At 45.5% G+C, this 27,252-nt stretch overlaps 1 protein-coding gene across 6 annotated transcripts in view; it reads left to right on the top strand.

Annotated features, from left to right (window-relative positions):
* The window catches only part of LOC140427083 (teneurin-2-like), a 3,867,843-nt gene that overhangs the window by 3,669,009 nt on the left and 171,582 nt on the right, over positions 1 to 27,252 (top strand). For all 6 annotated transcript variants that reach the window (XM_072512582.1, XM_072512581.1, XM_072512584.1 and 3 more), the window contains 2 exons: positions 20,996 to 21,097; positions 26,620 to 26,652. In XM_072512582.1, the coding sequence (XP_072368683.1) occupies positions 20,996 to 21,097; positions 26,620 to 26,652 (135 nt within the window). The remainder of the gene's footprint in view (positions 1 to 20,995; positions 21,098 to 26,619; positions 26,653 to 27,252) is intronic.

Genomic DNA, 27,252 nt, shown 5'->3' with positions numbered 1-27,252 from the left:
TGACAAGCACGTCTTTCAAGACATGTGGGAGGAAACCAGAGCACCCGGAGGAAACCCACGCAGACACAGGGAGAACGTGCAGACTCCACACAGACAGTGACCCAAGCCAGGAATCGAACCTGGGACCCTGGAGCTGTGAAGCAACAGTGCTACCCACTATGCTCCAGTACAACCTGGGCCATCATTTTGGCTGGGATGAGGGTTGGCATGCATTGGAATTGCACCAGTTCTATGTAGTGCTGTTGCTAGCCAATTAACAGGGCCTGAATCGCTCCGGGACCGGCACCATGTAGAAACCTCGCAATTCATTCCCCGTGTCAGCACTTAGTCTCTCAAATCAAGAATTTGCCCCTGTATCTCTTCTTCGTAACATACTTGCTTACCTATCTTTGTGCCATTTGCAAATTTAACTGCCATGTCTTCTCTCCCCTCACCTAAGTCATTGATGTCAATTGTAAAAAGTTGGGGCCCCAGCATTGACCCCTGCGGTACTCCACTTGTCTCCGTTTTCTGCCAGCCAGCCAATCTTCTGTCCAGGCTAACGTATTATGCCCTACACCATGAGCTTTGATTTTTTTTTTGTTGCTATAAACTTTGAAGCAGCACCTTATCGAATGCTCCTGGAAATACAAGTACAGTATGCCTACAGGCTCCCCTCTATTTACAGCACATGTTACTCCTTCAAAGAACGCTAGTGAATTGGTTAAACATAATTTCCTTTTCTTAAAACCCTGTTGATACTTCCCAATGACCTTCAGCTTGTCTAAGTGCCCAGCTATAACCTCTTTATTGATCCATTCCGGCACTTTCTCCACAACAGATGTCAAGCTAACTGGTCTACGGTTTCCTGTTTTCTGCCTCCCTACCTTCTTGAATAGAAGGGTTACATTTGCTACTTTTCAATCTGATGGAAAATTTCCAGAATCGAACGAATTTTGGAAAATTAACACCAATATATCTACCTCATTAGCCACCTCTTTTAAGGCCCTAGGATGAAGTCCATCAGGACCCAGAGACTTGTCAGCCCCCAGTTCCATCAATTTGCTCAGTACTGCTTCCCCCAGTGATTGTAATTTCACCAAGTTCCTTCCTCCGTCCACCTCCCGATTTGCAGCTATTACTGGAATGTTTCTTGAATCCTCCAATAGTGAGTAGGAGATCTGTTCATTTCACTTTCCATTTCCTCTTATTATCTACTATTAGATCCGTAGTCTTCACTCCCAAGTGGACCAACATTCGCTTTACTTCGGCTTTTCTTTTAAATACTTGTAGAAACTCTGGCTATCTGTTTTTACATTCCTAGCTAGCATCTTCTTCTAGTTTAATTTGTTTCTCCTGATTAACCTTTTAGTCATTATCTGCTGTTCTTTATATTGAAGGAAGCTGACTGATTGTCCAGTTGGCCTCCAAGTCTTGACACGGATGGCATCCCAGTAGCAGCCCAGAGGACCAGCAGTTTGGGTGAGCTTAAAGGCCCCTTTGCAGTTTTCATGGATTCGGCAGCAGCCACAGGCCGCCCCTTGAATGTGTTTCCACCCCCACCCCCCACACACACACCTCTACAGTGGTGAGTGGTGGGCCAGCTGCAAAGGCCTTTTTTTAATACTTCAATTTTTTCTTTAAAGTTTAGAGAAGGGGCATCTCAATTTTGGGGAAGCCTCTCTTTCCCTATTAGCTGCCATGGCATCCCATGGCTGCTTTCAAGCTGAAAGACTTCCAGTTCGCCATGTAACTTCAAGAAACTGCCCACCGTTGGATGATGAACCTTCCCTCGGGCCATTAGTGGGCCAATTTATGGAAAATCGCAAGTGATTGACTGTTTCCGAGGCTGTATCCACTGAACCATAGAGGCTGAGTTCAGAAGCTCACAAGAAAACCCCCATCTACACCCAAAAACTGCCACAATCGATTCTGCATTTTTTTCTAATAGGAACATACTGTGATTTTGTTTTCTATCTTCTCCGTCATGTTTTCTGAACTAGTTTCAGCGGTATTTTTTATCCTTACCCAAGAGATTATCAGCTTATTTCACTGCCTGAAATATTTCTAACCAACATTCACTACTACCCTTGAGATATCTATTTCCAATAAACAGTCGGCTACATTCACAGTGTCACATTGTCCTCCCATCTCACCTCAAAATCCAGGATTTTAATTACACCTCAAAGGCTTAAAGGACATGAAGTGTGATGTTGCTTCTGTACAAGGGGATGTATCAAACCGTAGCACAGTAGCATCAGGAGAAATTTGGGGTTATTTTGAAGAGATGAAGGGCGCGATTCAGCAGACTCAAGTTCAGGTTCGCTGACCAGCGCATTTAGCGGGGTGTATCTCGGCACCTGCAACACTGAGAAACACCTCACCATCCAATGGCACTTTGCCATTTCGTTTTGCCTTGGGGAGTTTCTGGCTGGCGAGGTTGCACAGAGGGATTTCCAGATGGCGAGCTGAATCTCGCCAGCTGCTCCTTGCAGATTGGGGCGCCATTTTGGAAGGCTGCACCAATCTTTTTCCTTTTCCGGCACTATCCCCCCCCCCATACCTTGGGAAGGCCCCAGTGACCCACCCTTGCATGGCAAGGCCCCCCAGGCCTGGCCCCGGAAATGCCAACCTGGCACGTGGGCACCCTGGCACTACCAGCCTGGCGCCCTGAGAGTGCCAGGTCAGTAACCTGGCAGTACCATGTGGGCACACTGACATTGCCAGTGTGGAACAACCTATGTACCCAGATGGCACTGCCAGGGTGCCAGGCTGGCATAGCCAAGGTGCCCAGTGCCATGGAGTGCCCTGTCCCGGACCATCCTGGGGTCTCCCAAGTGCTTGTGAGACCTCTCTCTCTCTCTCTCCCCCCCCCCCCCCCCCCCCCCCCCCCCCCCTCGGCCGATGAGTCCCAGGTGGCAGGTGAATCTGCTGTCTGGGTATTTTAATGAGCCTAATGGATCATTTAAATAAGCAGACCTGGATCTCACCCAGTGGAGTGAGTCGGGTCACACACAATCGGCCTGGTGAGAGCCCAATTCACCTGGTTCTGCGCTGGGTGCAAAAGGGTCGCTGAATCACGCCCGAAGCCTAAGACAATGCTGACTGAGTATAACCACTTTTTAAATATCCATAACTATGTGATACCGATAATTACAGTTGCCCTGCCTCATGCTTCAGTCTTGAAACTCCTTTGCCCGTTATCCTGGGATTGATTCCACAAGTGCTGTCTGACATTAAACCTACCAGAAATTTTGATCAGCACCTAATTTGCACTGGGAAGGCAGGTGTAAATGCCAAGGCAAGTTCCTCTCTTGACACACACCTGCTTCATGTAACCACGTTTCCCTATACCCTCATCCCCACCGCCCCCCACTCCCATGTAGAGGTGGCCAATCAAGAAATGTAGATTTTTAAAAGGTTGGTATGTTTTTCCGGGTTCTTGGTCATCTGGTGCCTGGCGTGTCTCGTGTCATTGGCATGTTAGCTTCCTGTACTAAATTAGGTGCAAAATGAGCCAAGGGGATAGGACCTCCCAGTCTCACATAGGGATCCAGTAGATCTCCCAAGCGATCTCAGCCTCAATTCCAAACTCAAGAGAAAATGGGAGACAGGGCAAATCTGAGACCTCTGCCAAGGGAATCTCAGGCAACACATCAATGAAAATTCAGTTGCATCAATGATAATAACTCTAAAATTAGTCCCAACATAGCTTGGTTAGGAAGGGGAAAACATTAGGAAGGCTTCCATAGTGCTACAATTACCTGTAAAATATTTAGTCTCATGTAGACACCATCCTACTGATGAAGTGGAAATCAGTGGGCTAGAAATTTGACTTCCTCAATTTCTGGACACTGGGTTTGCAATTGGTGACATGGCCACATCTGTCCAGACTGCAAAATCCCTCATCTGAATTATTGTGACATTAGCTGGTGCCCCAATGTTGATTGCTGCCTCTTAATGCTGCCTGCGAGCCCTGCACCCAGCAAGAGGCCATGGCAGCTTTACTTGACAACCACGTATTACAGACAACCCACTCTTTCTTAAAAGGATGTTGCACAAAAAAGTTTGCTGCAATGGAAATTATAAGAAACAGAACACCAGAAAAGGCAGGTGATTGATGCAATGCTGGGGGCCATTATTGACACGAGGTGGGCTTGAGGGGAGATAGCACGACCTCATGTCCAAGAGACCACCCTCAGAGAGAATGCAACCAGTCAGGTGAACACCTGGATTCTGGACCTAAAGACTCACAGCAGTGCCACACGATATCTTTTAACCTCATATAGGTGGTCAAGATCAGTAAATGCATTTTCATAGGACATCTCCTACCCACTACACCAGTAACATCTGACACTATTCAATGCACCATATCCCCTTCACTCACCCAGCAGTGCTCACTGGCACTCAGTACTCACATCCAGATTTTCTACCTTACACACTTACCACAGCTGCACTTCCACACCCACCACTTGCTGCTTGCACATGCCACCAGCTATTCAACTATGGCAGGCACAACAGCTAATCACAGAGCTATAAAAGCACTGGCATTCTTACCACCTTCCCGTTGGACAAGGTAGCACACAATAGGAAGGAGCAGAGCAGAATGAGCAAGGTACAAGGACGCCTGCATCCTTTGAGCCCTATGGAAGAGATGGTTCTCAGCACGGTGGCACAGTGGTTAGCACCGTTGCCTCAAAGTTCCAGGTAGCGGGTTAAATCCTGATCTCGGATGACTGTCTGTGTGGAGCTTGCATATTCTCCCCGTGTCTGCGTGGGTTTCCTCCGGGTGATCCGGTTTCCTCCCATTGTCCAAAGATGTGCAGGTGAGGTGGGTTGGCCATGCTAAATTGCCCTTTAGTGTCCAAACGTTAGGTGGGGAGTATGGATGGGGTGGGGGATTGGTCTGGATAGGGTGGGGGATTGGTCCGGATAGGGTGGGGGATTGGTCCAGGTAGGGTGCTCTTTCGGAGGGTCAGTGCAGACTCGATGAGCCGAATGGCCTCCTTCTACCCTGTCGGGATTCTGTGATTCTTAGCTTCAGACCGACTGCAGTGGAACCCTTGACTTCCAAGATCACTGAGAAGCATTGAGAATGATACTCTGTAATTACATTTTGCCCCTTCTCAATTCCAAGCTCACCCTCTGGCACAATGGACAAGCTGATATAGTGTGGCTATGGACCTCCTGTTTCCTACCCTAACCTCCTTCCCTCACAACAACCTTCACTTTACAAGATAAAAACAGATCATTCTAGAAATACTCAGCAGGTATGGCAGCAAGTTATACTGGCGGCACCAAAGTCCATGGACTTTTGGATGGCTCGCCTCATCCGCCACGGTGAGGGCCGAGATTTCCGGCTAACGTTTCAGGTTGATGACCTTCTGAACAGCCTTCTGAGTCACTGCTTTCAGCCACATCCCTTCCCAGCCAAAGGTGGCCCAAGAAGTGGAAAGAGTGGCAGACAGAACTGAGGAAGTGGCCCTGTTACTTGATCTAACATTCACAGCCAGTAGTTCCATACCAGAACTGCTCGTATCTGGGAGGTTAGTCTCGGGTTGTAATTGGTATGTGGTGAGTCACCGGGCATGAGTGGCTGCAACTCGGCCAGGGGTAAAGGATGAATTATTTGGAAACTCACTGGGTGGTGAGGTGACAGAAAAATATTTCTGCAGAGGATTCAGATGAGAACTTGTTCCGACACCCTGGGAAGTGCGCAGTCAATTCCAGCTCCACTTGACTCAGAGTTGCAACACAATTGAATTAACCAATAATTCTCAGAAAAATAACACAAGTCTTTGGTCCCTTGGCTGCCCAATAATTACAGTCACAGGGGCGAGATTCTCCGACCCCCCTCCGCCGGGTCGGAGAATCGCCGGGGGCTGGCGTGAACCCCGCCCCCGCCGGTTGCTGAAGTCTCCGGCACCGGAGATTCGGCGGGGACGGGAATCGTGCCGCGCCGGTTGGCGGGCCCCCCCCCGCGCGATTCTCCGGCCCAGATGGGCCGAAGTCCTGCCGCTAAAATGCCTGTCCCGCCGGCGTAAATTACACCACCTACCTTACCGGCGGGACAAGGCGGCACGGGCGGGCTCCGGGGTCCTGGGAGGGGCGCGGGGCGATCTGGCCCCGGGGGGTGCCCCCACGGTAGCCTGGCCCGCGATCGGGGCCCACCGATCTGCGGGCGGGCCTGTGCCGTGGGGGCACTCTTTCCCTTCCGCCTCCGCCACAGTCTCCACCATGGCGGAGGCAGAAGAGACTCCCTCCACTGCGCATGCGTGGGAAGCTGTCAGCGGCCGCTGACGCTCCTGCGCATGCGCCGCCCGGAGATGTCATTTCCGCGCCAGCTGGCGGGGCACCAAAGGCCTTTTCCGCCAGCTGGCGGGGCGGAAATACGTCCGCCGCCGACCTAGCCCCTCAAGGTTGGGGCTCGGCCCCCAAAGATGCGGAGCATTCCGCACCTTTGGGGCGGCGCGATGCCCGTCTGATTTGCACCGTTTTGGGTGCCAGTCGGCGGACATCGCGCCATTTCCGGAGAATCTCGCCCCAGGTTTGTAAATTTAAACACAATTACGTTTGTTTATAACATGAACTATAATGATATATGCTGCAAATACAACTGGTTAACTATTATATAATTCCTAATGTCCCACTTTAACTTCCCTACCCCCCCCCCCCCCCCGTCCACCTCTATATACACACACACACACACAACAGACAAACACAGCGGGGAGGAAAGGGGTGAAAAGAACAAGTTAAAGGAAAAAGAGTATTTATTTCAGAAAGTTGTCTTTTAGCAGACCTTCCTCCAAAGTAAACTTTCCGATCCAGGTCTCCGATTGCAGCCTGTAATGATTTTACTCTAGATTCATTTCAGAAATGCAACAACCCTCAGCCTTTTTGGAGAGGGGGAGAGAAGAGAGCAGGCCGTTCCCCTGAGTGTCCAGGATTCAAACTCGGCTTTACTTAGGTCTCTAGAAATCATCCCACTCAGGCAGGATCCAATCACTAACTGTCACTGGGCAGAATATGGCCATCTGGCCAATTCATTGGCCACCAGCCAGTCAATCGAACTGAGTATCACCCTATCTGTCAGGTGCCGAAAATTCTGCTGTCAAAAGCTAGCAGCACCAATAATGTTGCAACTTGAATTCCTCCTTCTCTCTGGGTGCATTGCCTGGCCTGCCAGGCAGCCTCTGCAGTCACTGTCAAGGGGCATGAAGGAACCCTGCTCAAACCTGGCAGAGTGTATCGTCTGCAGATGCTGCTCCATTTCCCTGTCATGTTGCAAACCCAGAGGCATTCACCCCCCCCCCCCCCCCCCCTCCATACCTATTGCAGCCTTTGTGTGAACAGGTCATTTTTGTTCCTCTGCCTTCCTGTGAGGGTGAGGCAATACACTTCAGCTAATGCAGGAACTCACCAAGACACCTCCAAGAACACTGCAGAGTGTTTTCAGACATTTTACATGTTACCTGCAATTGGGGTGTGTGAGTATTTAAATAGATCTACTGGCAGGGCCCAGCTTGCTGCATCACACTTCTGTTTTCATTGCTGAACAATGTAGGCATTGCCAGAATTTGCATTGTTCAAATTTGGGATCCTGGTGTAACATGTTCAGCTGCACATGCACCTCTGTACGCGTATATCCACAAAGTAAACACAGAAGTTCTCTGCAGGAAACCCAGCGTGACCTTTGTATGCAGATGGATTTTGTGGCCTCAATGTCTGAAGAAAGACTGAAATCTATGACCTCTTTTATATTGAGGCCCCGGTCAGCCATCGATTGCTCGACTTGGGAAAGGATAAGGTTTGTCAACTAATGTTTCACCTTCAGTTTATGTTAACTATAGCCAAAGCAAAGTCAATAGGACAAGGAGGTGGTGGAAAAGGAGCAAACAAGCAATTACTGTCCTCTCAAGAGGAATTTCCAACGTTGAAAGCAGCTGGAGACCAGGAAAAGACTGGAAAAGAAAAGGACACCACAGATCAGTCATATGGGCCAGGGCCAATCCTCCGCCCACAGAATGTAGCCATTTGGAGGGAGGGCGGTGGTCGCAACCTCAACCCCACGGCAGCACCAGCCCCACCTCCGCCAGAGCTGGAAGCCAAAAGCTCAGATCAAGAAGATCCGGTGCACACGCCAGTGACATCAAGTGACCCAAAGGAGCCTTCACTGCGTCCTGCTACTCCGCTGAGGAGAGGACTGGGAATACCACTGCAGGCGGGGACTCACCAATTCCCAACCACCCACCGTGATATGTTGCCTATGTTTATGTGCCCACCACAAACACAGGGACCTCCACCTACCCCAGTCCTTGGTCCACAAGGATCCTTACAATATCCGTTCTAGCCACCTGAGCCAGTTAGATATCCCCGAGGAGTGACTCGCCCTACTCGCCCGGCTAGGCCTGCTCGGCAACCAGGTGAGCCAACCGATCGGCCTGCCATTGTCAGTCCCGATGATCTCAAGGAACTGGATCAGCTGGACATTGAAACAGAAGATGGATGGGCAGGTGAACATGAGGACGTGGATTACTCTGAAAAGCTGAAATTCAGTGATGATGAGGATGAAGAAATGTCAAGAGAGAGAGAAAAGAAAAATGGGAAAGAGACATGAAAATTGTACGCCAACGTTCTTTAAATGCTAATTTGAAACAAAGTTGGAGCCCACCATGTGCAGTGAATCAATTTGGGGTAACCCATTATAATTTTTTGGTGGAGGATAAATGCGCTAGGTGTGCGGGAGGGCCAGCGAATCACGTCCACATGTTCTGGGCATGCCCAAAACTTAGGAGATACTGGGAGGGATTTGCGGACGTCATGTCCCAGGTACTGACAACTAGGGTGGTGATGAGTCCAGTAGTGGCAATTTTTGGGGTCTCGGAAGACCCGGGGGTCCAAGAGGAGAGGGAGGCCGGCGCCTTGGCCTTTGCTTCCCTGGTAGCCCGGCGAATTATACTGCTGGCATGGAGGGACTCAAAGCCCCCAAACACCGAAGCATGGCTCTCTGACATGTCGAGCTTTTTAGGGCTGGAAAAAATTAAGTTTGCCTTAATAGGATCTGTATTCGGGTTCGCCCGAAGGTGGCAACCATTCATCGACAAATGTCAGCGGGGGGGGGGAGGAGGGGGGAGTAGATTAGAGTAGAATAGGAGGGATAAATAGGCGGGTACTGTTTACGAGAGAGGAGTGGTCTTTTGCACTATGTTTCTGCTTTGTGTTGATATTTGCACATTACTGTATACTGTAACTGTTTACAATGCCAAAAATACCTCAATAAAATTGTTTCTTAAAAAAAAAACCATAGCCAGTGATATCACATCTTGAATATTGATGTTTTTATAGCTTTCTGACACCACATTTATTTTATTTGCATCAGTCAATAAGTAATCACATTGAATTTTGCATCTTTCTAGTCCTTATATATCTCTGGGCCGGTTTCCAGAGATGTAGTTTGTCATTCACTCGAGGAAAAACAATGCCTCATTTTCAGTCGACAGCAATCCTTCCAATCCAATTGAAATGAAACACTCAATTCCGACTCAATAAGATGAATTGTTTTCAAAACTTTGATCAATCTATTTTTGTTGGGTGACAGCAACGAAGGTCATGGAGAAAAATCAGACACCTTGAGTTCAGTTAAATAACAGCCATGATCCAATAGAGAGATAGAACCTACTTGAGGGGCTGAATGGCATACTGTGACAAGCCATAATGAAAAGCAAGAAACTTACCTGAAGTTTAAATTGGTGGTTGTAGTTCGGGAAAAGCAGTTTCCAGTGGGCCGCGGGATGTCTGCACATGAGCAGATTGTATTTTTTTGTTTTGGGGGGTTTCTGCACAGGCACTGGCCGGGGAATGGCCACTCATGCACAGTTGGTGCATGTTTACATCTTCAGGCTGGGCACCGGCCCTGTGCACACGTGCAGTTTGTTTTCTTTCTTTCCTCTTACCAGCAAACCACCCTGCTCTTGCACAGAGGTAAAAAAGAACAAAAGTGAAACCGTCCCAAAAAAGGTCAGGAGACCAGAACAGCATGCTATTCTGAAAAGAGTGTCAAAAGCAACTGGGCACGCGAAGGGGACAGGAAGAAGATCCCAAACAAAGAAGAAGGCCCCAAAACAAGGTGTGGGACAGAATCAGATGCTTGAAGACAGTCCAAGTGGGGGGACAAGTACTGGAATCTGAAGCAGGTCTTGTTAAGTGAAGTTAAAAGTAGTAACAGAGGAAAAGATAGAGCTAATAAAGACAAAGATGCGGGGAGCGGTTTTGGAACGAAGCATCTTGAGAGAAACCAGAAGACCCAAGAAGAGAACCGAAGGTTGGTGATTCCTTACCACAGATCTTTGGGGCAGTGGTGTTCTGCTTGGCACAGCTGTCTATCTGAGAATGTGCATGGAAGATGAAGCTTGAATTTATGTGGAGACCCAGGCAAAAGGAACATCAGTAGGAGAGATTGAAACTCTGGAGGTGGATCCTTGTTGAAAATGTGCGAGTGAAAGCATAATTTGGGAAAGAATTCTAAAACGAGTTCTTCAAGTGTAAAATTTCAAAGGCCTCAAGGGAAGGACAGAATTTCAAGGAGAACGGCTGGCTCACAATGTGACAAATGTCTGGGAGTTTGATGAGAAATCCATAGAATCTGCTTAGGTGACATCCATCACTCGGTTTTGGAGTATGGTGTGTCCAAACACAGTTTGTCCATTATTTCAGATGTAGAGCATACTTAGCCTGCATAGTTGAGTGTGATATTGATTTTGTAAATTGTGTTATCTTTACGAATTTGAATGTATCTGTAAAGTTATAATTATAGTTAGGGTGAAGATATGATTGATTTAACTCATTTACTGATATTTGTATTGAAATCTTTCTTTCCTTTTCGTCTCGTGTAATATCGTTATTTTTTTTCTTGTTTAACATATGTTTTATTCTTTGTGTAAAAAGTACACTAGCAGACTCCTGTGAATCTGCTCAGCAACTGCTCTCCATGGTTTCTAAAAAAGAAAAAAGTTATTGCCTATCAAGCCAGGTTCCATCCTTGGGATCTGACTTTTCCAATAGTAACATCAGCTAGGATCATAACAATACAGCTGTTCCTATTTTCCAAAAGTTGATTGGATAACTGTCTGAAATTTTGTGAAAAGCTTTGAATATTTTATATACGTTCCCCAAATGTGGGTTGAGTGTTTAATATTTTCCATATGGCAAACCCACAATCTCATGACATTGATTTGGGGAGGTGAGATGAAAAAGGACAGAGTTAACAGCAGACAAGAAACTTCCTATTGTCCACAAAGAGGAGGATTAAAAAACACAAGAGAAACTGTTCATCAAAACTCTCAGTTCTCCTGGCATTTAACCACAAGCAACATGAGCGATGGGACTATTCGCCAGGAAATTGTAGATCACCTGGAGTGTTGCAACCATATGAGGATAGGTGAAATTATTTCTCAATTCTCCCTCTCCAAGTCTGATTGTAGCAGGGTCTTTTCATGAATCTAGAGGCGGTGTGCTTTGCTGATTCTGTAACAGCCCCACTACTTACACTTCGAGGTTGTAAAGAATTATTCAAACAGGTCTTCTTAGGTTAAACAAAGAACATGGTCAGTTCATTGAAACTATTTCCTGAGTAAAACAAAAACTAGGTAAAATGCAACCAGCATTCATATGGCCACACATTCATCTTGGATTTTTCAAATAATTTGTGAAATATATAACAAAGGAGTTATATAACAGTTATCTGTTCGTTGGCTGGTCTCGCTGCGGTGATTCAACGTTGCAGTCGTTCTGTTCCATTTCCCTTCTGGATGTAGTTGTATGGAGCAGATTTCCATGTTTCCTTTTAAAAGATCTTGTTTTGCAATCGGTTTTTCTTCTCAGGATGGTTACTTTGTAAACCACTACTTACATGAGAGAAAGAAAAAGCACACAGCTATAATCAGCCTGCGTTCAATACAGGATTGTAGTTTCTCTCGCGCTCTCCTACTTGGGAATGCCCTTGAAGTATCTCACTGATTGTATATTCCAGAGAAATTCTATTAGTTCATGTGTGCTGCAGTTATTGTTTCAGAACAGGCAATTGCATTTTGATATCTCATCCCAGAAACATTTCAACTAGCCTCAGGGTGGTTATTTTCATAGAATTTACAGTGCAGAAGGAGGACATTCGGCCCATCGAGTCTGCACCGGCTCTTGGAAAGAGCACCCTACCCAAGGTCAACACCTCCACCCTATCCCCATAACCCAGTAACCCCACCCAACACTAAGGGCAATTTTGGACACTAAGGGCAATTTATCATGGCCAATCCACTGAACCTGCACATCTTTGGACTGTGGGAGGAAACCGGAGTACCCAGAGAAAACCCATGCACACACGGGGAGGATGTGCAGACTCCGCACAGACAGTGACCCAAGACAGAATCGAACCTGGGACCCTGGAGCTGTGAAGCAATTGTGCTATCCACAATGCTACCGTGCTGCCCGTGTTATGAATGGGCAGGGGATCTTTCAGACTTCCCAGGGGTTGAGCGTCTGCCTCCAGTCCACATGGTAGAAGGCAGACTGGGCAGCTTTCCCATTGTCGAGTGACCCAGTGTTGTGAAATGCAGCTAGTAGAGTTGGATGAGATTACTGAGATGGGAAGGGGTGAATGCACCAAGGGATGAGAAAATAAGGATGGGAATTTTCAAATCAAGGCGTTGTCAGACCAGGAAGGAAATGGAAGGAAAGACAAACATATTTTAAATGTTATATAAACTGTAGATTATTGGCTGGTAAATGTTTTAAAAAATCAATCGAGAATTATTTTATAGCTAATGGTTGTCCACTTAACAAAACGAAGCATGATTACCATTTATGGTTTTAACAGGAAATGGTCACCACTTTGGGAAGCAAACTGACGTTTGTGTCCGTTTCACTGTAAGTGGCTAGTTTCTGTATCCAATGAGTGATTTATCAGTGTTCTGCTTCTGACATCTGTTTTTAAAAAGTAAGCAGAGCAGTTACTTTTCATTGTCACACTTAACGATTTAGAAGTTGTCCTTTGTTGCTCAGGGGTGGGATCAATGACAGGTTAATAACATTGGTGCTCTGTAATCTATCAGAGGTCAGTGTCCTTGGGAGCCTGTTTCTTGACTGTGCGTCGCATTGTTCACATCAGGGAATTCTGTCATATAAAATGGAGAGCAGTATAGAGGAAGAAATGTCAGAACAGGTAGACAGTGGTAATGAGAAAAATAGATATGCCTGAATAAGGATCTATTCAGGACTTCTCATGACCCTCCTTCCCAAGAGGGTGTAGGGAAGGGAAAAAGTACACAGCTATTTCATTTACACTATTTAATTTAACTGCTCAGGTAATGCCTACTTTACCTGAAAGCACTAAACAATGTATTGCTTCAGGAATCTAAAGCTTGATGCCAGAAGAATAATTGAGGATGTGTCAGCCTATGGACAGAGTGCAGTTGAAGTATGTTCAGTAGCAATAATATGCAAAGCCCTTAAACGTCAGACATTTACCATTGCTGTGAACCCACATCTCTACTATTATATATCAAATGGACAAGAGAGCATTCTAAAACTGCTATAAAATCAAGCCAAAAACTGGTGCTTGAGGGTTTAGAAGCAGTTTACTTAATTCATCAGCTTTGAGATAGTGTCATAGCTCATAACGCCTTCTAACATTTTCCTTTAAATAAATATATTTGTTCTAATCTGTTGAAGAAAAAAAAGTAGAAACTTGATAATTACAGGCCTGTTAGATTAATGTCAGTTGTAGGTTCACTCCTAGAATACGTAATTTGAGATCAAATTAGCGAGCATTTACAAATGCATGGGATAATCAAGGACATCAAGTCATGTTTGACAACTTTAATAGAGTTTTCAAAGAGAAGCCTGATTGTATATATAATATGGTCCTTGAACCTCATCTACACACGGGTGGGAGGTGCAGGCGGGCACCTGCCATGCCTCGACTGAATTTCATACACATTCACAAACATATAAGCGGAAAGCAAGCATGCATGGTCACCGAGTTATAAAAACATCTCATGTATACATTTCCTTGCATAGATGTATACCTCCTCCAGTCCGCTGTGGACCAGGACCCTTCTAAGCTTTTTCTTTTACTACAAAGCTATCCTGATTCAGGGTTAATTTTTGTTTTAGTTCGCAGCACTTCAAAAGGTCTACCGAAGCCTCACAAACAGGCTTCAGATCTGTGTTCAGTGCTTCGACAATTCACTCACATTATGGTTCCAAATCGTCTCTGCGGCCAGGGCAAGGATTGTAGGCATGTTCTTTGTGGGTAGTGTTTTGTTCGGATCAGAGTAGATCACTTATTGTTGAAGTTTTCAGAAGCTGACAGTACTGTCACACTGTGATAAGGTAGCAGTCTAGTACGCTCAGGTACCAGTCCCTTTTAACTGCAGACGCCTGTCTTCTGAGGGAAGTAAGCACTGAAATGTAATGGACAGGTCCAAACTACCAGAAAAAACATGACAGCATGGTGTTGGGCACAATGACAATTAGGAAGAGTAAAATACTATTCGGAACTTCAAACATGTGCAATCGTTACCATTGATTAACTATCCAGAAAACGATATAATGGCTTAACTAAGCCGCGCTTCATGTAAACTCTGACAAAGAGGCAATAAAACATAGGATTTATTTTGTGACCGATGATTGAGTTAAAACTCTTGGTCTTTCGGGTTATTTTGTTCTTTTTTTTTAACATAACTATATTAATGTTTGAAACATTAGTCTCTAATTTGTTAGCTCCTGTAAGTCTCTTTAAGACTACAGTATGATATGAATTGGAAATTGGAGATTTGTTTTCTCCTTCAATCCAATTTGGTTATTTATTAGGATCAATTAGTGGTTGTCATTCCAAAACTTTTATTTCAGTAACTGTGTTCCAAATTGAACATATATCTCCACCTTATCTCTGGGTGATAAATCCTTGAAAAACCTAGCCAAATGCCCTTGTGGGAGTATCATTGCCAGTGGGGTTACAGCAGTCCGTGAAGAAGGTCACTCATCACCAATTCAAGGCAACTCGGGATGGGCAATAAGTGTGTCCTTTCCAAAGCATCCCTGAAAACAAGTTAAGGAAAGGAAAACTAGGTCATCCTGCAGGGTGTCATCATGTAATTAGCTCAATCAGATTTGCTGCACTTTGAAGAAATTTACTTTGACACTCATCAATCAAATATAGAGCTGGAGCATCATAGCTCCAATACATTAGTGCGTACTTAGATTATATACTTTTTGGCACTCGCCGCTTTCACCTCCCCCACTCACTTTGTTGAGTTGTTTTGTTGATTTTCAACGAGCAAAGAAAAACTTGTAAAAGCAGTAAGTGTTTAGGCAGCGAACCAGCTCTGAGAAGTGGGTGAGCGTGTGTCATTAGAAAAGAGTGGCTCTGAGGTTTTTTAAAATTTATTCGTTCACTTGACGTCGATATCGCTGCCTGTGCCATCATTTATTTCCCATCCCTAATTGCCCTTGAGAGGGTGGTAGTGAGCCGCCTGCTGAAATCCATGTGGGGAGGTACACCCACAGTATTGTTAGGAAGGAAAAAAAATCATGCAGATAGATAATCCACATCATGTTTTGGACTGTATTTGTTTGGACCTGAATTCCAGCTTTGAACTTTTACATTGATCGCCTTCAGAATTTCACTCGAGGACTTTGCGACACACACCTAGGACAGGATGAGCTTCCACCCACAACATGAGTGTGCCACTTCAAATCCCTCCATGTCAGCCTATGCCCCAATACCACCTCCTCTGCACCCCCCCATGGCTCTTTATAGTTCCATGCCAAACAATGCCCCTTTACTCAGTGCTTATGGCCTCTCATACCTTCCATGCCAACCCATGGCCTCCACCCACCCCATGGCTCTTTATAATTCCTGTGCCAACATAATAATAATAATCTTTAGTGTCACAAGTAGGCTTACATTAACACTGCGATGAAGTTACTGTGAAAAGCCCCTCATCGCCACATTCCGGCGCCTGTGCGGGTACACAGAGGAAGAATTTAGAATGTCCAATTCACCTAACAGCACGTCTTTCAGGACTTGTTAGGCGTGAGAGCACTTCACAACATTTCAGTGGATTCTCTTGGATGCTTGTGCCATGCCTCAGACGATGATTATTGCATCGCATTTCAATCAAACCTTGAGGCCTGAACTGTTTGCTTGTACTCTAGGAGCGTCAGCACCAAAGAGGCAACAGCCAACAATCAAACACTCAAGAGCTGGCTTTCAACACTGGGGACATCCTCGTGACCAAAGAGTCAGTATGTGTAACACTGGAAGGGTACCTGAGCACGAGCTCTCTGATGTTCCTGGCAGGGGTCTGGGGTTTGGAGTGTAGGGGCTCCTGATGTGGCTGGGGGTGAGTGTACAGAGCGAGGTTCTCCAGCACAACTAATGCACTGGATGGCACTCTGAGATAAGAGACAGATAAGTATGGCGGAGGTTTGGGGGATTTGAGGGTCCTGGAGTGGAAGCCCCAACTGATTGTCGGTCTCTCTCCTTCTCAAATTCCAATATACAACAATATGGCTGAGTATGTCGGTCTCGCAGAGGCTGCCCTCACGGTGTTGGTGCAAGTCTAGGCGGCCAGCAGTGTCGACGCAGGCTAGAGGCGGCACCCCATGTTCAGTGGGCCGCTACACACCTTGAAGACCCGGCCACCCATCAGGCCAAGAAGGAACCCAGAGGGGGATGCCAGCACTGGCCCAACATATACAGGCGTTGTTGATCTTTAGAGGAGATGACGCACAGCATGTGCCACAGGAGACTCCGTCTCAACAAAGAGAGAGTACGGTACCAGTGCCATGTCCTCGTGGACCTGGCACCCCTTAGAAGTGGAGGACACCTGCTCCCGGTGGCCGCGAAGGTCACCGGAACCCTGAACATTTATGCACCCGGTTCGTTCCAGGGCTCGAGTGGGGACTTGTGCGGCATTTTACAAGCAACAGCCCACAAGTACAAATGGAGTCACGAATGCTGTGTATGAGCAGGAATCAGACTTCATCAACTTTGAGTCTGGCGATGCCCACCAAGATGACAAGGCTGCAGAATTCTCCGCCATCGCACGGATGCCCCAGGTCCTGGGGGTAATTGATGGCATGCATGTTGCCTTGCACGCACCGGGGCATCAGGGTGTGCCCTTCATTCCAAGGAAGGGGTTCCATTCCCTGAATGTTCAACTCATGTGTGATCATCATCTCCATATCATGCACGTGTGTATACGTATCCCAAGGAATGTGCAGGACAGCTACATCGTGGGACACTCTGAGATCCCCAGTATCTTCGAGGAACACCCCAGGAGGACCACCCCAGGATGACAGGTTAGTTCTTGGGGGATAAGGGGTACCCTCTGAGGTACTGGCTGTCAGCAGTGTGGAGACCCGATATAACAAGGCCTATGTTGCCACACATGCTGTCACTGAGCGGTGCATTGGTCTGCTGATGCCTCGACCATTCTGGTGGTGCCCTGCAGTACAGCCCCCAGAGGGTCTCCCGCCTTGTGGTGATCTTCTGTGCGCTCCATAACCTGGCACAGCAGCAGGGCGACATGCAGGAGGAGGAGGGACATGAGACGTTATCTGAGGAGGAGACGGACCAGGAGGGGATGGTGGATAGACCCATGGAGGAGGCGCAGGAGTAGCCAGAGGATAGAGACAGGGGGCGACAAGGGTCCGGCATGCCCGCAGGACCAGGGAGGCCCTCATCCTCACCCGATTCTCATAGGATGAGGATTTGTCCATCAGCTCACTCCCTCCTTTTGCCCCCATTCCCCACATTCCCCCCCCATTCCCCTCCTTACACCACCCTCCCCCCCGACTACCCTGTTCCACCCAAGGTCTGTGTAACACCACTCCAGGGTGATTACCAGTGTCGATACTGTCAGCGGGTCAATATACAAGACAGGAGAGTAATTTGCTGTGAGGAAAGCTCTGGTGCTCCTCAGTTTATGCCAATATCCCTCAGCGACTGGGACATGCACTGCAGTGCCTGGGCAATATACACCTGCGTATGGGACATGTCCCTTAGTGACTGTGACATGATGCCAAGGCCCTCGGCCATGGTCGCCACAGACTGAACCATGCTGTGGGCACTGCCACTCAAGATGCATAGGTCGTGCTGCAGACGTTCCTCTGCGGTCGCCATCCTAGCAATGTTGACCTCGGTACCACGCAATGTTGGTATCGTCTCCAGCGCCCATAGCCTTTGGGACTCCTCCAATCACTTATGCATCTGCTGGAATGTCGCTGACATCCCCTCCTGAATCTCACAGCCATGTCCTACCATCTGCATCCAGAGTCTCAACATCTGACTGGGACTCAGCAGACGTCCGGCTGTCATCCCTTGGATGTTCCTGCCTCCACCTGATGTGCATCGGCAACTGTGTGGTGCTCATCAGATTGTGCCCCAGAAGCCTGTCCACTAATGTCGCCGACCAAAGTGTGAGTCGCTGTGCTGGTCGAAGGTGGGGTTGATAACTGTGACGCCTCGTTGGTGGTCTCCTTGGAGCTCTCCTCCGATGTGGTTGGGTGGGGGGTGGACTCCAGATGGGCCAGCACCATCAGATGGAGTTCTTGCGAGAGAATGGACATGTGGTTATTGAGAGGGAAGGATCATTTTGTCTGACATGAACAATTAACTTAAAACAGGTCATCTGGGTGAAGGGGCAATGGATCCTCACCTCTGCGGTGCAGACCAAGATCGCTGTCGTGGCTGCTCTCTCCTCGGTCAACCCCGTTCTTCATAGGGGTGAGAACTCGGATCTCTGGCACTCCGCCCCCTGCCTTCTTGACCCTTTCACGCTTATTGTGGGCTATCTTCTCCTGCGCGGACACAGAGAGGGTTTATGAGCCATGCGCCTGAAGGATGTGGCATGTGTGGGTGCTGCAACTGGACATGAAGGGGTTGTGCTGGTGGATGCCAGGGAGTGCTGAACAACAAGCACAAAGATTAGATGTGCACAGAAGGATGGGAGGTATCAGCCAGTAATTTGTGGGTGGGGGGGGAGGGGCTTGGGAATTTGAGGAGTGACAGGAGGGAATTGATGCCAGGAGAGAGGTGGTAACTTACCCTTCCAGCTCGGAAGTCATTAGTCTTCTTTCAACATTGGACGCTGGTCCTCCTGGTCATGCTGTCCACACTGACAGCTGCTGCCACTGCCTCCCAGGTAGCGCTGCTGCTGGCCCTCTGACCATCTCGGGCAAACAGGATACTCCGTGTCTCATTCACCGTGTCGAGAAGCCTGGAGCAGGTCTACCTAAAGTGACGAGCAGATCTGCGTGCTGCCATGCTTGTGTATTGACTGGGAGTGTTAGCGGTGAGCCGCTGAGACGAGAGTCTGGCGAATCAGATGGGCAGAATTGTCGAGAAGCTTGTGGAGGTTCATTTTCAGCACTGAGTGCCACGATCTCGCCAACCCAGCTGTCGAGAAGCACCGCCAATCGTGCCCAAAATGACACAGAACTTTTTCTGTTAACCCGCCCCCAATATTCCTGAATAGGCTTCACTATTTTTACTCGTCATTTCTGTTCTCACCTGAAGTGGGAAATGGTTCAGAAGGGCACTTGGCACAGAAGATGGCTGCCTGACACACAAGATGGAGACACCGAGAATAAAGCAGACATAACTGATGCCTGGAGCCCAGCGGGGTGCCAGTGGGACAGATAGGAACAGATCCAGGACAAAGGGAGCCAGACAGGAAGATTAAGAAATACATAAATGCGGGACACCACTTGAATAAAGCTGACTTCAGCCAAGGTGTACACAATGATATATTAATACGAATGTCTTGGGCCATTTCCTAAAACAAAGGGACAATCGATAACTGCTTACCTGCTGCTACCTGTAACCTGTAAAACCTCTTTAACTATAACCATGTGTAAATGGCAAAATAGCGATGTACAATCTATAAAATGTTTAAAGATAACAAGGTGATAATTGTTTTGTATCTGGGCCCATTGTGAACCCAAAGTATAAAATGAATGACTGCCATTCAAACCACGAGAAAGGTTGGCTACCGTACCGCGGGGTACGTACGCTTTCTCCCGAAGCGTCGTGTAACAATAAACTGCACTAATTGGACACAGCAAGTCTGACTTATGAAGTGGTTGATTTTCCCACAACACACCCATGAAACTTAATAATTAAAAGTCACTCCATTTGGAGAAGACTAGAGCAAAGGCAAGAAAAGAATTAGAAGCAGAAAGATTGATTTAGGAGCTGAGTCACGTGATGGATTAGCATTGAACCTCACACCTCTAGGTTCTGGATTTACTGACAGCCATAATTCTGTGCTAATTGCTAAATATCTGGTGGAGAATGGAATTGAAGAAAGAAAGACAAATATAAGAAGTGATCAAATACTGTTTCCAATATGGTTAATACACATATTGCTGAGAACGTGGAAAGTAGCTGGATTAAACCTGAATAATGCATATTCTAACATTAGCAAGATATTATGTACTTTCTCTCAATTACCTGAGAGCCACAGGGAGAAATCTTGCAGAATCTTTCCTTGGGAGATTAGACTAGTTGGATGGAGCCAACAGTCGGGTAAATTACATGTGGTCAGTAGAAGGAAGACATTTGATGAGCTAAAAAGCCTTCTATCGTTCAGAACTTTCTTGTGACCTGAACATTTTCAGCCAAATGTTACAAACTGGTAGGGCTGAACATGTCATGCTGGTGCATTGATGAGTGCAGTTCTTCAGCTGTACTTGTTGAGGTGGGCTGAGAGGATTGTGTTCACTCTCCATCTACTTCACGTTAACTGGTCAAGATCAATAACTCATGCCAAAACAGAAAGGGTATACCATTCTCCAGCACTGACGGCCATTGTCTCGGTGAACATAATTGATAATTTGCTTCAACACAAAAAAATAAATACTTGAATGTTTAGGGGCTCTGAGAAAGATTCAGTTGTTGCATATTCACCTAAAAATAGAAACGAATTACTAACCATGCTTATGACATTGTCAGATTCTGTGCAGGAGTGTCCACACAATTGCCATGGCAATGGAGAGTGTGTGTCGGGCGTTTGTCACTGCTTCCCAGGATTCCATGGGGCTGACTGTGCAAAAGGTACCGTTTGATCTCTTGTTTATAACTGAAGGCCACTCACAATAATTTCTGTTGCAAAGATAATAGAATTTTACAATGGACAACAGTGAGATATCGGTAAAATATTTTAGAGGTAACATTGGGAATTGCAAATACTTATTCTGAAGCTTTGTTTTGTTCTTAGTAATCGTGTGAATTATTGCATTCAACTATTTCTGGAAGACCTATCAGTGAAGGAAACCTTCTGGATAAGATCCAGTCTATAACATTACTGACAGTTGTATCGGTCTGTTTAAGATGAACTGCTCTTTTTATCTGGTTGGGGTTTTGGGTGTTTAAGATTGAGAGGGTAAATAGAGTAACTTTCACAGAGTAGTTACTATTCTTGTCGCAGGGCACAAATTAGAATTAAATCAGCAATCACACTTGCAAACACCTTAAACATGGCTTGTGTGGGAAAGAACATTCTTTATGGGGGGAGGGGGAGCTGGTTGTTCTGTTTTAGGTTCATGTGGTATTGGTAATATTTGTGTCAAGGAAGCTTCACATTTTATATGACACATGCTGCACCACACCTGGGAAGGCCCAATTCTGGTTGCAAGAAAAAGCTGCACATTTCTCCGAACACGTCCTCTTCATCTTAGTAGGCACAGCAAAACAATTCCAAGAGGAACCCAGAAGAACTAATTCCCCCCAATTCACGTTGAGAAAGTATCATTGGTTATTAATTTTTAGATATTGAAATGATAGTCCAAGTACCTAGTCAAGCTGCGTTTGCTCCTGCCTGTTTAGCAGGCTAATGGTCGGCACAATCAATTTTAAATTGGCAGGATGGGATAGCATGGAAACTAAATACTGGATGGATGACACATATTTTCATCTTAAGCTCGCAAATTTGCAGCATCTGAAATGCACACCGACTGATTTTGCCTGGGAGAAGGGGAATGTGCAAGCCCCAGTTTGGAGCTGCAGTTTCAGTGTGGAAGGAGCAAGTACGCAGAAGCGGCCTGGCTGGGAAGCCTGCTTTGCCTCCCGGGGACAGCAGTCCAGCTCCCATCATCGTTCTTATGGCACCTAATATTCACCCCTCAGCACTCGCCCTCCTCGGACCCTGTCATGCAGCGTATGTCCGATCCACATCCCTCATATCCCCCATTCTACCCCATGTCCCTCATCCCCAAGCCACCCCGTGTCCCACGCCATGCCCTCCCATACTTCCCATGTCCACCTTCAAGCCCCCTCACTTACCCCATGCCACTTCATGACCCCTTATTCTCCCGATCTCCCCTTTATACCCCTCCACCATGTTCAGTCCTCAGAGGCCATGCAACAGTAATGAATGCAAGTGGAAAAAACTTTAAACCTGTAACAATCTAATAAAACTCTTCAACATTGAGACTGTGAAAAAAGCAGTCGGTCCATAGAAAAAAATTTCTATTCCTGAAGTGGACATTAAGTTATGTAAACCAACAACTATGTATTCAAGAGCCACACAAAAGGCAAATTACAATATTGCAAATGCTTAAAAGTATAAATCGCTTTTCAACAGAACCGAGTACTTTAGACACTTTCAGAAGTTAGACAAGATGAACTTAGACAAGAATTCATTTTGGCTACAGCTGTCAAACATTAGTTTAGCTCCAGTCTCCCTCAAAATAACAAGACAGATAGTGTTACATTTCTATTCCAAAGCAGATTACTTGTCAATCAATGGAACAGGTGCTCTTTTAAACATTCTCATCAGCAGCAGGGCAAGTGTTTTCAAAGGAAATGAAAGCTGAACATTTAAGTCTCCATCCAAAACATGACAGGAGATTTTTCCAGCACATCTTTCTATAGTTTTGAATGCACAATGGCACTTTGTCCCAAGGGAAATGTACTGTAATGCATGTCAACACATACACAATAGCGGTGAATGCAATGGTCAACTTACCTTTGCAGAACAGAGATCTATGATTAATCACTGCATTAAAATATATCTTCATTACAATATGGCATCTAGTAGTAGGATTTGAAGATCTCAACCATTCAACACTTACCTGTCAGAATGTTGCTGACAGTGATAACGAACTCTCCAAGGAAGTATATTTTTGTGAGCTTCCCAAACCCTCAGGTGTATGCGAAAAAGGTGGCAAAGAAAATTTTGATTTCCTGTAGTCCAAACAATGGCATGTACACCTTGGAAGAGTTGTGTATGCCTTTTGCACCCAATTCCTCCTCTGTCCACAAAAAGACCGCACAAGACTACCGTGGGGCCAGCAGAGCAGGTGAAAATCAATTTTCCAGCAAAGAAAAGTTCAGCATTTCCCGAATGGAAGTGAAAATCCAGCCCACAGTCAGATATATTGATCCTAGTATAAAGTAAATAGCATAGGGAAGAAGTTGTTGTTTTCAAGCCATTTGTAACTATCAATTTTTCTCTAAACAGAGGCAATTATGGTAGTAAATGATATCTACTTTGAGGGAGTTTGTACTTGCCTGTGTAACTTTCAGTTATGAAGCCTCAACATGTGACGAGCTCATAAATCACACACTTCAACCTTCTCAATGTATAAATAATACTTTTAAAAGGGAAATCTCAATCACTCTTCATTGAAGTTTACAGCATAAAGGCATGGCATTCATATTTATCCTGGTTCTTTGCTAAAGCACTCAACAACCGATCACATTATTCTGCCCCCTCTCCATAATCCTGCACCTTTCTTTTCAAATATTCATCCAGTTTCCCTTAGAAGTTACAATGTTTCCTCTTTCAACTATTTCCATCAGAAAAACATGCCACACTCTAATGAGCTCCATTCTCTTTGTGACCGTTTTACATTGATGACTCTCATCACTGACTCCCCAATGGATAAAAGTACCCCGATCCACCATATTGAAAAGCTTCACCATTTTAAAAAACCTCCATTGAATCTCTTATCCCTCTCTGCTTCAGAAGCAGCTTCCATATGAGCATTGCAAAAATAATTACTTTAACCTATTTTAAAAGATAATTGATAATTTTCTGAAGAAATATCCCCACATTTTGATTATTTTTTTAGACACATAGCTTTCCATCATGATGATGATCATCAAATTTTAATTGTTCTTTCAATTCTAAGTGCAATAAAAAACATTTAATAAAATACAGTAGAGTCTATTTGTAGTGATCACCGCTCGTGGTGAGACTTCTGAAATAACTAAATGTCAACATGAGCTTGTGTAAAACATGTAGCTTTTTTATTGGTTGTACTGGTCATTTTGTGCTTCTACTTTTAAACCTTATTCTGCTGCCAGGCATATTAAGCAGCAGATTAACCAGCTGCTCGCCCCTCATCTCAGTTTGTAGTCATAACACCAGTGCTATGCTTACTTTAATGCCCATGCCAATTTTGGGGACATTTATTTAGGAAGGTTAGGTTAAAATTCGCCCCATGTTTCCCTGTGGAAGATGAGACCCTGCTGATTTGTCTAGTGGGGTAAAGGTACAATAACAAGCTCAAAGGTTGAATGGTTTTAAAGCAAAATGGGGCTTTCTGAACTCTTGAGCAGTGAGGAACCTAGCTGACTGCACAATCCACCGAGGAGATAATATCATGGTGACTTGTCAATTAATCCTACTTTTCAACAAAGATGTTTTGGCTTCGAGATCTGTCAAATTAAAGAGTGAAAATCTCCCTTATTGTTGGATTTCAGGGTCTTATCCCATTACACATTCATTGACACATTAAGTGTAGGGCCAGCTCTATTTGTACATATTTGTCAGGTTAATTCTACTTCAAAAGGTTTGTTACAAGTTTGGACAGCAAGTTAACAGTCACGTTGCATCCTGTAAATCCTCTGGTCTCCCAAATAATGCTCCTATATAAATCAATATATACCTATGGGACAGTTCATAGAGGATCATTCTTTTTCCAAGTATGCCAAATCAATTCATTGCACAGAAATACAATGTTGTAGGTTATTTGCACCTTAGTGCCTGAATAGCTTACAACTCCTGTACGTGATGTATGGCATATCAGCAGCTGAAAGGGTGGGACTAGATTTAGTCCAGGTGACATCACATTCTTTTAGTACACAGTTAAGTTTAGACAAACATGTACTTGAGTCAAGTGTAACATTCTATGGCCCTACATCTCTTGCCCTTTTTCCCATTAAAAATAATTTTTGTGGGTCAAATATTTCTCGATCATTTCCATTTTACATCTACAAATAGGAACGTTTTGCAATGCATCCTCTGTGCATCACCAATCAGATCAGAACATTCTTAAACAAAGAGAGATATTCTACTGATTCCTCTGAACTCTGATGAATTTATATCTCTACGAAGGCCCTAACCCAGAGAAAAAGACAAAAGTTCCTTATTTTCTTATTGAACCGGGTTGTAAATTTCAATCTACCAGGGTGGGATATTTGTGTTCACTGGATTATGAGTCCAGATCTCTAGATTATTAATCCAGTCACCCAACTAGTGGCCTCCCACACTCTCTCAATTTTGTATCCTTTTCTGAAGCCCATGAACATAATTCACAATCAAATCTCACCGAGAGACAGCAGGATATTTCATATGCCAAATTATGACGTAGGCTTTAATTTATTGATTTCAGATTGGTCCTGTTTAGATTGAATTAATTAAATGAACAATGATGTGGTCTGTGGTATAAAACTATTAAAGTCGATATTTTTGCCTGCAATTCAAGGAGCAGAGAGCCTAATCGAGAACATTGCTTGACAAAGTTGATATGTATTTATCAGGATTCATTTGTACGTAGTTTTCAAAAGAATATCTACCCTGATGGCATAGTGAGTGAATGCACCAACTGGGAAAGAATCGGAATGCAAAGTGGAAGATATAGCTGCAGGTCTGTACTTACTGTGCCCGGATGGCAGTGGAGGCACCCAGTTGACCTCAGTGTTCTTGAACTAGGAAGGAAAACATAATCCAGACATGGTTCGGGATCCCAATCATTATCAAATGAACACTGTTGACAAGTGTGCTTGTGGCATATCTGGTGGGGACTGGACCAGGCTTGACTGCAATGCCTAAACCCGCCCACTCCCTCCCTCCTTCCCAACAACCATTCCTGAGGCCCATACAAATAGAAAGGTACTTGGGTAAGAGGCTGTAGGACCGCCATTGTTCCTGAGACCACACCCCAGCATGTGCCTTCAGGAAAGAAGGAGAGAAAGGTGGGAGATTTTTTTTAAAAATCATGTAACATATCTGGTGAAGAAAATTACACTGTTTAGACCTTCGGCACTTCAACAGATCAGAATGTGATACCTTGCAGCAACTTAACCCGGCAGCAGCTGGCCAAACATAGTTATTGAGTGGGATGATTTTGATTTGCATACCCAATCAAACAGTCTGGACCAACAAGCCAGATATCTTTACTGATAAATTCCTCCTCTTAGAAAGGGGGAGATTCGCCTCTGCCAGGTTGAGCTGTTTCCAGGTACAGATGTGTATAAAAGCTTCATCTTTTCAAACAGTGGTTCTCATTCTGAGTTTGCTGTTTTATTTTTGTTTTGCATTCTTGTTTGTTTATGGCTTTCTACTCAAGGACGACGACATTTTTCTAAATTTAAACACAAGGGTAGGTTTTCTTTTTTTATTATTTGCCTCCGTATCATTTATGTCACACTTTTCCCAAGTTACTTCAATCTATTTTGGTCGAGCTGCATACCCCTCCCTCAAAATCCCACCCCACCCCACCCTGGCAAAAAACACTTGTTAAAGAGCACGCGGCTAATGGTACAGCCACACTGGTACAATGAACAAGACACCAGTCAGGGAGCAGCAGTTTATTATGCCCATGCTAAAACACCCGTGGTTTACATCGCCCTACCAACACTTCAAAAAAAACCACAAACGGTATGGACATTGCAAAATAATCAAGCAATGTTGGGTAGATGTGTGAGTCACCGGATATCACAAATTATATTATTTAGAGCTGGTTCAACTTGTACTTGAGGTACAACCATAAGAGTTGATGATGTTCATGTCCTCAATGGGTCAGTGTGTTGGCTCAACAGCACAGCTCCCAGGCCCTAATATGTCAGTGGCTAAATACATCCCCAGTGGTGGTCGCAGGCACCTGGTTGAGGTGTGAGGGTGCTTCGAAGACCCTAAGCTGCCAATATTTGCAGCCACAGACATGGGAGGGAGGAGGAAATTAGATACTGGTCACACAAAC

The sequence above is a fragment of the Scyliorhinus torazame genome, chromosome 7 (genome assembly GCF_047496885.1).
Source record: "Scyliorhinus torazame isolate Kashiwa2021f chromosome 7, sScyTor2.1, whole genome shotgun sequence".
In the NCBI taxonomy this organism is placed as follows: domain Eukaryota; kingdom Metazoa; phylum Chordata; class Chondrichthyes; order Carcharhiniformes; family Scyliorhinidae; genus Scyliorhinus; species Scyliorhinus torazame.
The sequence above is the reverse complement of the archived record's forward strand: the minus strand, read 5'-3'. Positions and strand labels throughout refer to the sequence as shown.